The 11972-nt window shown below is 43.6% G+C and overlaps 1 protein-coding gene across 2 annotated transcripts in view; it reads right to left on the reverse strand.

The window, feature by feature from the left end:
* Window positions 1-8078, reverse strand: part of ALDH18A1 (aldehyde dehydrogenase 18 family member A1) — a 38013-nt gene extending 29935 nt beyond the window's left edge. For both annotated transcript variants that reach the window (XM_032432442.1, XM_032432441.1), the window contains exons 1-2: window positions 7861-8078; window positions 4669-4784 (exon numbers count right to left, since the gene is read on the reverse strand). In XM_032432442.1, coding sequence (XP_032288333.1) covers window positions 4669-4756 — 88 coding nt within the window. In that variant the 5' untranslated portion in view covers window positions 4757-4784; window positions 7861-8078. The remainder of the gene's footprint in view (window positions 1-4668; window positions 4785-7860) is intronic.
* Window positions 8079-11972: the final 3894 nt, after the last annotated feature.

Raw genomic sequence — 11972 nt, forward strand, 5'->3', positions numbered from 1 at the left:
GCTCCGCGGGAAGCCTGCTTCTCCCTCTTCCACTCCCCCTGTTTGTGTTCCCTCTCTCGCTGTGTCTCTCTCTGTCAAATAAATAAATAAAATCTTTAAAAAAAATAAAAATAAAAAGTGATTATGTTTCAGGTTTGTGGAGATACAAGAAAGATGATATGGTCTTTTCTTCACAACAGGCTTGCAGTCCAGTTCCTCGCACAAAGTAAGTCCATCTTCTGGGATGGAACTGGGACCTGCCACCCTTGCTGGACCCACAGATGGGTTGTCTCTTCCTGCTGGGGCAGTCCCTGGGACTACCAGGCTGGTTTGTTGTCGGGGCTAAGTTCTGTGGAGAGTTCCCTTTCTTCAATAAGTTCATCAGTCTTCAGTGATATTATTATAAGCAATATATACACCTCAGTCTAAGCTTAAAAGTTGTATACATAGTAATTCTGGCCTCATTGACCTGATAGAAAGAGGGGTGGCAGAGGGAGAGACTTACTCCCCTAAGGTTTGGACCTGGGATCTTGGTGGCTATTTGCAAAGCTCAGAGCTACACCCAAGTACCAAGTATCCCTTTGATAGCTGTCAGGACTAGGCCTGATAGCCATTTTCCTTTCCTGTCCCTGCAGGCCTTACCCTGTCCTGGAGAGTGCTAAGCATGGGTGGAGCAGGGTAAGACACAGATAGTGGCAAGCATGTCAGTCCAGGTGATCAAATGGCAGAAACCAATCAGAATCTAGCAGGCCAGGTTAGCATGAAATAGGCTCCTGATCCACAGTCTTTATCAGCAAAGATACCAGCACACCTGGGCGCCAGGCAGTCAAGGGTCATTCTGGCTATAGGCAAATGGATAACAGCAGACCAGGGCTGACAAGGTTCAAGAGGAAACAACTATGAATAAGGTTTCAAGCAAGTAAAGGATCAGTTACATCCAGTGGATTCTAGCACCAGGGAGAGTTCTATGGGATCCACGGCTTTTTGGGCTTCCTGTTCAACAATGCAGAGGACCTGTATTACTCCCAGATTGATCCTACCTTTCTTGGGGGCATTTTTTTTTTTTAATGTTTTACAGTGTTTCATACTTTTTAGAGTCCATATTGAGGACTGAAAAGGCCTTGATTAGTTAGGAAAAATCCAAGGCTTCTGGAGGGGCAATCTCTTCCCATCTTCTAGTGAACCTTTAGGCTCTAAGTCCCACAGAAAAGCTATCTCCTCCTGGTTAGTATGAGAGGTATGTGTGCGCACCGTATTGGGGGTGGGGGTGAGAAGAGGGTTGTCCATATTCCTCAAAAATGCCATGCACCGTACTCCAAGGGAGAAGTCTGTTACCTTTTCAGCATCAGAGTCCTTATGCTCAGCAATAAATGAGCCTGTGTTCCAGGCCTGAACAAGAGAGGACCCTGACAGGATTTCTATCTCCCTTCCTGGCCTTCCATTTTCTTCTGTGTTTATATGTATATGCTTTCTCCTTGGCCTTTCTAGGGCTCCAGAATCTAGAGAAATCTGGATACAAAAATTGAAAAATCTAGAGAAAAGATCAGAAAGTACCTCTTTCTGTGAATTAGACTAATAAGAATAAACAATAATAACAATAAAAATACTGAATACTTACTATATACTAAGAGCTGTGTTAGGTATTCACACATCTTTTACAGAGGCAGAGGATATACAAAAGGACAGGTGTAGGTTCTGGAGCTAGACTATCTGGGTTGGAATCTCAATCCTTCTGCTTATTTGCTGTTACCTTACCTATCTCATAAGGTTGCTGTAGGGGATAAAATGAATTGATGCATGAACAAAAATTGGCACAAAATAAACACTCAATAAGTATTAGCTGATATTATAAAAAAAAGTGTCCACTATTGCTGTCATCATACTGAATTCTCATGACTTAAGTCTCATGAGTTAGGTATCAGTTAGTTGGTGTTATTATTAGACTCATTTTATAAATAAGGAAACTGAGGCCAGAGAAGCTGAGTAACTTGCTAACATTACCAGACTGCAAAAATGGCCACAATACTTTGAAGCTTCTTCCACCAACAGGTAGAATCTGTTCTCCCACCCCTTGAATCTGGGCCAGCCCTATGACTTCTTTTATTTTTTTATTTTTTTTAAAGATTTTATTTATTCGACAGAGAGAGACATAGCGAGAGAGGGAACACAAGCAGGGGGAGTGGCAGAGGGAGAAGCAGGCCTCCCGCGGAGCAGGGAGCCTGATGTGGGGCTCGATCCCAGGACCCTGGGATCACGACCTGAGCCGAAGGCAGCCGCTTAACCGACTGAGCCACCCAGGCGCCCCCTATGACTTCTTTTAACTAATAAAATGTAGCAGAAGTAACACTGCATAAATTCTGAGCTTAGGCCTCAAGAGGCCTTGTGGCTTCCATGCATGCTCTATTTGGGAACCCTGAAAGCATCCTATGAAGAAGCCATGTTTAGTCCGCTGGAGGATGAGAGACCACATGGAACAGAGATGATCCATCATCCCAGCAGAGGTCGCCCAGCCCTCAACAATCAGCCCTGAGCCAAAGAGTTCTGACACAGACATAGAACCACTGTGCAGCTGAGCCGGGTCCAACATAGAATTGTTACCTAAATCTATAGTTGTTTTAAGTCACTAAAGTTACTTAGTAAGTAAGTAGCACAGCTAATTTTAAAACCCAGGGCCCCTGGCTCCAGACCTTGATCTTTTCTCATATTCTTTATGTGAATGGGAAATAGAAATTTTTTTCTATTATGATGATGATGATAAGCTTCATTAGTTGATAAGCAAGTTCTCTTACAATAAGGTCTGGAGACAGACTATTGGTAAGATTTAATTGCTATCAAGGAGACAGCCACTCAAAACATGATACACAGCCTTTCAACAAATGCTGCTGAATAACTAGATGTCCACAGGCAAAACCATGAATTTTGACCTAAACCCTACACCTTATACAAAAATTAACTCAAAATGGATCACACACTTAAATGTAAAATGTAAAGCTATAAAACTTTTAGAAAAAACATAGGAGGAAATCTTCAGGATGTAGGGCTACACAAAGCTCTTAGATTTGACCCCAAATGTACAATCAATGAAAGAAAATATTGATAAATGGGACGTCATCAAAAAAAAAACTTTCCTCTGTGAAAAATCCTGTTAAAGGAATGAAATGATAAGCTATAAATTGGGAGAAAATACTTTCAAACCACATATCTGTAAAGGACTAGTATTTAGAAGAGAAAGAACTCTAAAAATCCAAAGGTAAAAAAACAATCTAATTAAAAATGAGAAAGAGACATTTCACTAAAGAGGATATGAAGATGGCCAACTAGCATAGGAAAAGATGTTCAACATTATTAGCCATTAGGGAAAAGCAAGTTAAAACCACACTGAGGTATCATTACACACTTATCACAATGGCTAAAATTAAAGAGTGACAACATCAAATGTTGATGAGGATGAAGTGAAAGCGGATTGCTCATACACCGCTGGGGTGAATGTAAAATGGTACAGCCATTCTGCAAAAACAGTTTGGTAGTTTCTTATATAACTAAACATGCAACTGCCATATGATCCAGCAACTGAACTTCTTTGGCATTTATCCCAGAGAAATGCAAACTTTGTCCACACAAAATCCTACACACAAATGCTCATAGCAGCCTTATTCATACCAGTAAAAAATAAACAACCAGATGCCCTTCAATGGGTGAATAGTTACACTAACTGTGGTATACCCAGTAATAAAAAGGAACCAACCGAGGGCGCCTGGGTGGCTCAGTTGGTTAAGCGACTGCCTTCGGCTCAGGTCATGATCCTGGAGTCCCGGGATCGAGTCCCACATTGGGCTCCCCGCTTCGCGGGGAGTCTGCTTCTCCCTCTGACCCTCCCCCCTCTCACGCTCTATCTCATTCTCTCTCTCAAATAAATAAATAAAATCTTTAAAAAAAAAAAAAAGGAACCAACCGATACACACAACAACTTGGATGAATCTCCAGGGAATTATGCTGAGTAAAAACACCCAACCCCAAAGATCACATACTGTATAACTTCATTTATATAACATTTTTTGAAATGACAAAATTATAGAAATGGAGAACAGATTAGTGGTTGCCAGGGCTAGGGATGGGGAAGAGGGGGACAGCCATAAAAGAGAAAAGTGAGGGATCTTGTAGTAGTAGAAACGTTCTTATCTTGACTATATCAATGTCAATATCTGGATTGAGAAACTGGAAAAACATGTAAAGGGCATAAGGAATCTCTCTGTATTAGTTCCTACTATAGCACATGAATCTACAATGGTCTCAAAATTAAAACTAACTACAAAAAAAAGGTAATGAACAAAAATAGCCTGTAAAAAACCTTGGAAAACAAATATAGGTAACATCTTACTTGAAAAATTTTTAAATTTTAAATTAATTAGGCTTACAAAAAGCTGTACAAAATTAATGTGTACAACTTGATGATTCTGTAAGTAAGTATACACCTGTGAAACCATCACCACAGTTGATGCCATAAAGCTATCACCTCCAAAAGTTTCACTTTATTGATAAATACAAACATTCAGAACATTTCACCACTGGCTGCTTCCTTGCTTACTGTCTTTGTCCGATTCTGCCAAATTATGTTTTTTTCTCCTTTAAAGCCTTGCTTGAAACACTTCCAAACTTCCCACATCCTTCTAAGTTTCCTACGGTACATACGAGATCTGGAGAGGGCTGTGGATTGGACCCAGGGCAGGAGACGCTGGCGGAAGGGCTGGGACCCGGAGCAGTAGACTTGACTCAACATGCTGCGATGTGGTCAATGATCAAAGTATCTGTAGAACGCATTTTTAAAAGATGAAAATGAAAATAATAGGCAATTAACTTTATTTTCTTCCACATCCTCATACTCTCAGAGTAAAAGCTTGACTCTTCTGCTCCAAACTCCTTTGTATTAGGGACACTCCCACCTGCTCTGTATATAGAAAAGAGAGAGACAAGAAATGGCTCCTTCCCAGGTCCCACCTCATCCTTCCTTTCCTAGAACCTCCTTAGTTTCTATGCAAGCAAATGACAATTAAGGATTATAAATATTCTGAGTGACAAAAAAAGTTAAAGTACGGTGTTTCTGTATGGATACTAAATCTTCACTACAATTCCTACACCATTAGGGAGTCTCAAACAAATCAAAAACAGATCCAACATCCAATAAGCGGCCATCTCCACCTTCCTGCTATCACCTCCCCAAAGAGCTCTGAAAACCACATATTTGAAATGTCTGTTTGACCCCTGCTGACACAAGAAAAGGATGGAAAGGCCAAAGGCTACTGTCATCTTTCTTCTTGCTGCCCACAGGAATCTAAAGCATACTCTTGCATGCCTGGAAGGAGTGCAATGCCTGCAAATGGTTGGCATCTTAAATGACTACAGGCATATCCCGTAGAGGATGAGTACATGGCTAGAGACCTGAGCTGCGAATATGGTGGTTATGGGCATTTTCCGGCCCTGGGTCAAACCTGAGGCTTTAGATAAAGAATAGTTTATTTCACAAAAAGTTAGGGGGCTCCCTCCTATATATGCACAGAGAATAAGCCATTCATTATTGCAGCTCTCATGCTACAGGGACATTGCTGTTTTCACAAGAAAAGAAAAACACTGCACCCTCTTTGCCTGCAAGCTTCTTTTTAACTTTTGCTCTATGGATTGGTGAATATATTCCAACCCTCTTAAATGTGTCTCAAAAGACTAGCAATTAGCCCCATAGTGAAGAGAAACAAGGAGTGGCATGTATGGCTCTTCAATTTATATTGCACAAAGGCACAGAAAGGGGAGAGAAGAGATTGGCAGGATACATCTGCTGTAAAAGATATGTCATCCAATAGGCAACAGAAAGTGTTAAGTGCTGTCTTTGTTGACTTCAGTTTGTGACAGTCTGGAAGATCCCAAGAGAAAATTATCTGCATAACATTTAAGGAGGACATAAGCCCATGGTCTTTGTGTGCTGCTTATATAAATTCCTTTGGTAATTGTTTGTTTTTTAAGGATTTTATTTATTTGTCAGAGAGAAGGAGAGAGAGAAAGAGCACGCGTGCACAAGCAGGGGGAGCAGCAGAGGGAGAGGGAGAAGCAGGCTCCCCGCCGAGCAAGGAGCCGGATGCGGGACTCGATCCCAGGACCCCGGGGTCATGACCTGAGCCGAAGGCAGATGCTTGATGCTTAAGCAACAGAGGCACCCAGGCATGCCTCCTTCAGTAATTGTTGCTAAACAATTATTTACATATGAATTCTCTAACAGGAATGCCAAGAGGGTAAAAAAATCAAATTGAGACACTAAAATTCTAGTTCTGTCTCCTTCATGAAAACTCTCAGCAGCTCTAGCATTCAAAATTAGATATAATCCTACAGGTTAGCTTTTAACTGGTTTATGTGTTACTGTTGCTTTTTCCACCTGGATTATAAACTTCCCACTGACAGCATGGTAAACTGGAGAGGGAACATGGACTGTGGAGTTGGACAGATTGGGGTTTCAGCTCTGCGCTTGCTATGCTAGCTGTGTGCCTTTTGGAAGGTTACTGAATCTTTCAAAGCCTCAGTTTCCTCTTTTGTAAATCAGGGACGGTAACAGGAAGAACCTCTCGGGATTATTGTGAGAATTAAATTAGACAGTGCATGGAATCTTGGGTACAACAGATGCTCAACAAATGTCAGGTGTGCTTCTTTTAGGCACTAATGATGTCCTACAACTTTCTCTTTATTTCCTTCAGGATGTGCCACAGGCATAAGAATTCAATAAATATTCTCTGATGGATATAATCACGAAATATACTTATGGATTGCTTACCTCTCTCTTATCTAAGAATAAGTGAAAGTTCTTAATGTTCAAGGTCACTAACTTGTTAGGTTCAAGACTGACCTAGAAACCAAGCCTTCCTGGCCTCTCCCCTATACCACACCTCTGATTGACTGCAATGAATGGTTCTCCTGTCAGAGTTTATTACGCTCTCAAAAAGCAGACAGCTGATTCCAGGGAGCAAAGGGTATGTGTGCGTCTAGACTCAAGCGCCGTCGGTTAAAAAAAAGTTTCCATGTTTTGACTCAGGCCATTTCTCAAGTACCTCTTTTACTCGTCTTAAACAGAATGCCTTTATCTTACTGATTTGGTCAAAGAACTGAACTTTAGTCCCAACAAACTTCACCCAGAAACACAGGCTTGGTAGATGGTTCACTACCCAAAGGCAAAGACGGTGCGATAAATCTCGCCGCCTCAGAGAGCAGGGGATAATGATGGGGGGCGGGGGAGTCTAGGTGCTCCCTGCTGTGCCACGGAGGTACTACTCACAGACCGTGTGCCACACTGCAAAGGGCGGTCGTGAGCGAACTCCCCCGCTGCTGGGGGCCTGGTTTTGAAAAAGAGGGTCACGAAAGCCCGGGGGGGGGAGCGCAGGGGACCACTCACACAGGCCGCCGAGAGTCGGCGTGTGGCCGGTTATAAACCAGGGTACATCACCAGCAGCGAGGCAGATGCCCTGGAAGCTGACTCCGGACTCCCGGAGAGGGGTCCGCTGAGCCCTCAGGCCTCCACCTGGACCAGTTCCTCCACGTGGGAGTAACCAAGGGCGGCCGCGGAGGTCAGGTGCCCCAAGCCCCTCGGACCGTGGAGCCTCCCGCCCAGGCGTATGGGACCACAAGGGCGGCCAGGGCGACCTGGGCCGCCCAGCCAGCCGCCATCGGTCGCCGCGAGCCCACCCCCCAGTCGCGGGCCCGGCTTCCCGCCCGGCCGGCGCCCCCGCAGCCCCCTGGGTAGCCCGCGGGCCGGCGTGCACCCCTTCCTCCGCCGCGGCCCGCGCGCCCCATCAGCCCCCGCGGAGGCGCCAGCGCCGCGCCATCCCCGCCGCCATCCCCGCCGCGTACCTGCTTCACGCCGCCGCCAGACCTCACTGCCCGGCCCCGCCGCCTGGTCCACACTCCACGCCGGGCAGATTCTGGCGCCGGCTTACTCTCCTTTTTCTTCCGTCCACGTCCCGCAAGATGACGTTACGTCAGCGGCGTTGGAGTAAACGCAGGCCGCGGAGCCTCCGCTGCTGACGTGGGGCAAAGGGCCGAGCCGGAGCTACGTCGCGGCAACAGCGTAGGCGCCTTGGAGAATCTGGTCTGCGCTCCACGTGGCGGGCCCCGCCCGCCCAGGCCCGGGCAGACGTCGGGAGGCGGGGCTCGACATCTGGGGGTGCACATCCACGTCCCGCTAGGGGACAGGGGCCCCACCAGTCTTCACAGGGAGGCGGGAAATATGCCTCGCTCCCGTAGCTGCTGGTAGATTCCATAAGGTGTGTCTGTCAGTGTTGAGCATTATATCCCAGGCGCGCCTCAGAAATAGGTTGGTGCAACTTGCACGTACTTGTATTTACAGAATCCACATTTCGGCAAATTTCTGCTGTTTAAATGCGAACATTTTGTCACTGCGATAAAATGATTTACCCCCTAGTCGTCTGGAGGTTTCCCCAAAGGTCCCAGCCCAACTCTTGTTCGGCAAGCGCATTGGTGAGAGTATTGCATTTAAAAATAGTTGTATTAAAAAAAAAAAAGTTGTATTTAATCCCTGACAATTGGAACTATTCCAAAGGTGAATGCAGATCCACCCTTAAAATTAGAACTCAGAGGGGCGCCTGGTGGCTCAGTCGTTAAGCGTCTGCCTTCCGCTCAGGTCATGGTCCCAGGGTCCTGGGATCGAGCCCCGCATCGGGCTCCCTGCTCCGCGGGAAGCCTGCTTCTCCCTCTCCCACTCCCCCTGCTTGTGTTCCCTCTCTCGCTGTGTCTCTCCCTGTCAAATAAATAAATAAAATTAAAAAAAAAATAAAAAAAATTATAACTCATTGTCTCCTCCCTCTTTCCTACTTGTATTTTCCTCAGAGGGCACGTTTTGTATAGGCACAGGCAGGGCTGAGCAGGTGTGGGGGTGGGGAGCTGCACAGCACTTGACTGGAGGTCAGTGACAAAGTGTCTTCCTCTTCTTGAGAACATTGCTGGGCCTACTTACTCATCTCCTCGTTCATTAACATTGCCTACTTTACATGCCAGGCATTCCCTAGATGTGGAGGAAGACATTGTCCCTTCCCTAAATGAATTCACAGCCTTATGGGAGAGACAGATATGTGAGCAAATGATTACAATGCAATATGATTAATGCTAGAGGAGGGGATGCCCAGGGATTCAGGCAAGGCTTTAAAAAGAGAGTAGACATTTGAATTGTGCTTTGAAGGACAAAAAATAAGTCGTTCACCTAGAAATGGGAAGAAGGATCATATGAGGAAGAAAAGATGCAATAAGCAAAGCCATGAGATGTCCTATGAGAAGAGGCTGCATGCAGGACATGACAGGAGAGGTGTTTGGTGGGGGGCCACCTTGCAAGAGGATTTCTGTGCCACACCAAAGAGCTTGAATTTTATCATCCTCAAAGATAGAGAACCATGACTTTTAAAGTACTGGAATGGCACAATGATAAGATTTGTGTGTCTGAAATCAGTTAAGAAGGGTAGAAGCTGGGAGGCTGTTTAGCCTAGTGCAAAGGCCCAAGTAAGAAATGATGACTGGAAAGGAGGCTCCAGCAGTGGGCATGGGGAGCATAAAGTGGGGAGAGCTGACATCACTTACTACTTCAAAGTTGGTGGGGATGGTGGTGAGAGAAGAAGAGGGATACTTGCAAATCTGGTGATGTTGTACTATAGTAAGTTAGGAAACAGATGAAGGGAGTTCTTTGAGGTGAACGATGGGAACACTGAACATGGGTTGAGTTGTCAGCTCTTTGGGTTTGAAGTAGGCTGGAGGATACAAAAGTAATAAAAGTTCTTTTCAGTAACTTTCATCTGGTACTTCAGCTTTTAAGATTCTTACCATGAACTGTGGTAACTGTTGGGGATAGCCAAAGCCATTAGAGACAGGCCTTCTCCACTTGGGAAATCCTTTCCTAGTTCTTCTCTTAAACCACACATCGCCTTAGGTAATTGCTTGTCTGCCTTCCCTGCTAGAATATAAGCTCTTGAGTGTAGAGAAGTATGTTCCTGGCACATAATAGACAATAAATATTTGATAAATGAATGAATTTAATTCCTTTGGGTTTAGTTTTCTCAAATAAGAAATGGACTAATAACACTGCCATTGTCTATTCCATAGGGGTTAAGAGGAACAAATATAGAAATCTTTTAACACTGTACATTTTCTTTTTTATTACTGTTATTTTTTATTACTATTTTACTATTAATATTCTACCCCACCAGTGAGGAGAAAGGAGTGGGATATGTGACTATGGATTGGGAGAAACCAAACCCAGAAATATAAGCTAGTTTGTGCCTCTGCAGAAATAGAGGAAATAGCCACGGTATTCTTCCTCCATATGATTTTAAAAATGATTTTTTTTTATTGGAGGGACCTAAATTTTGTTTCAGCAAATGGAAATAGAGCTGGCCATGACTAGAAAGTCACATAGAAAGTGGATTATTTAGAATTGGGCTATAGGAATACAGGATTGAAGACTACTTCTTTACATGCTATGGAGTATTGGTTTGTTATCTTAGTTTCGGGTTCTTTGATTGATGATAAACATTCAAATAAGGCAATTTACTAGAAGGAGTAACTTACAGTCTCCAAGAGCAAGAGGTAAAACCAAATCTCATGAGAGATGGGTACAAGGCACTGGAAGTTGAGAACCAAAACTACCCTTCCTCTCTGGGTGTCTTATTTACACTTCTCTCTGCACATCTGTTTCTTTCTTTCCCCCTTTTAAGGTAGGCTCTTCATCAGTGAACACTTGGTGGAAAATGGCTTCCTCAGCCCCCAAATATCCTTAGTTAGTGCTGGCTCCTGATTGACTTCCCGTCTTAGTCCCAGTTCCAAAGTCCTAGGAGAGAAAAATCTTACTGGCCTAACTTGGTCCAGGACTCCACTTTTGGACTGGTCAGCTGTGGCAAGGAGAGGCAGGATCATGCAGGTAACGTGAGCCTGGAGGCTGGGCCCACCCTTGGCAGAACTCTGAGTGATGGGAATTCTTAGAGAAAAGGCAGTAGGCTAGGCTGATGGACATATCACATGAGTTGGCAATGATAGGACAGATGCTTTCAATGAAATCCATTTCAGCCACACTATGCAACATCACTTTGTAGTTTTGCAACCCAGGCTGCACATCAGAAGTACCAGGAAAGCCTTTTAAACATACAGATTCTTAGAATCTCCTTTTCCCACCAGTGAACCAGAATCTCTAGGGGTAGGGCCCAGAAATCAGTATTTTTATAAAGTACCACAGAAGATTATGATGTGACTGGCATTTCAGAACCCCTGATTCCAAAGACAGGCCGAGAATCCCAAATAAATATATCAATAGAAAAGGGAAGTTACTCATAAATATAGAACATTCTTACATACACTAAACAGGGAGGTTCCTTTTGGAGAGCATATATTTTCTTCAAAATATACTTTTATTTTCTCTCATTATAAAAATCAGGAATGCATTTATTTTTTTAAAAATCTGCATTTTGACATGCTAGCTTTCTAGACTTTTTTGTTTGCCTAAGTATACATGATTAGCTTTTGTTTAAAAAAAAATGAGATCACAGAATATGCCCTACTTTGTAGTCTGTTGTGTTCACTTAAAAATAGATCATATTGTAATTAAGGTAAGTCTACTCAATTTTCAGTGGTTGTACAACATTGCAATTTATGGATATATTATATTTACTTCTCCACTGTTGGATATTTTTCCCTCCTTGAAAATGTCCAATAAGTGGAATTGTTGGAACAAAGTTTATGAACATTTTTAAGGCTTTTGATATATATTACCAAATAGTTATATGCCCTTCTCTCCAAGTTTCTACCAGTTTATAATTCCCCAAAAAGCTTTTGAGAGTACTTGTTTCTCCACACCTGCAATGTCTGCCTAGGATTTCAATTTCATTCTATCCAAATTGTACATACCCCTTTACAATAAAACTTGTTCCTTAAATTGAATACATGGTTACAATACAGACCTTTTGTGC

Source organism: Phoca vitulina, unplaced genomic scaffold (genome assembly GCF_004348235.1).
Source record: "Phoca vitulina isolate PV1807 unplaced genomic scaffold, GSC_HSeal_1.0 scaffold48, whole genome shotgun sequence".
Lineage (NCBI taxonomy): Eukaryota > Metazoa > Chordata > Mammalia > Carnivora > Phocidae > Phoca > Phoca vitulina.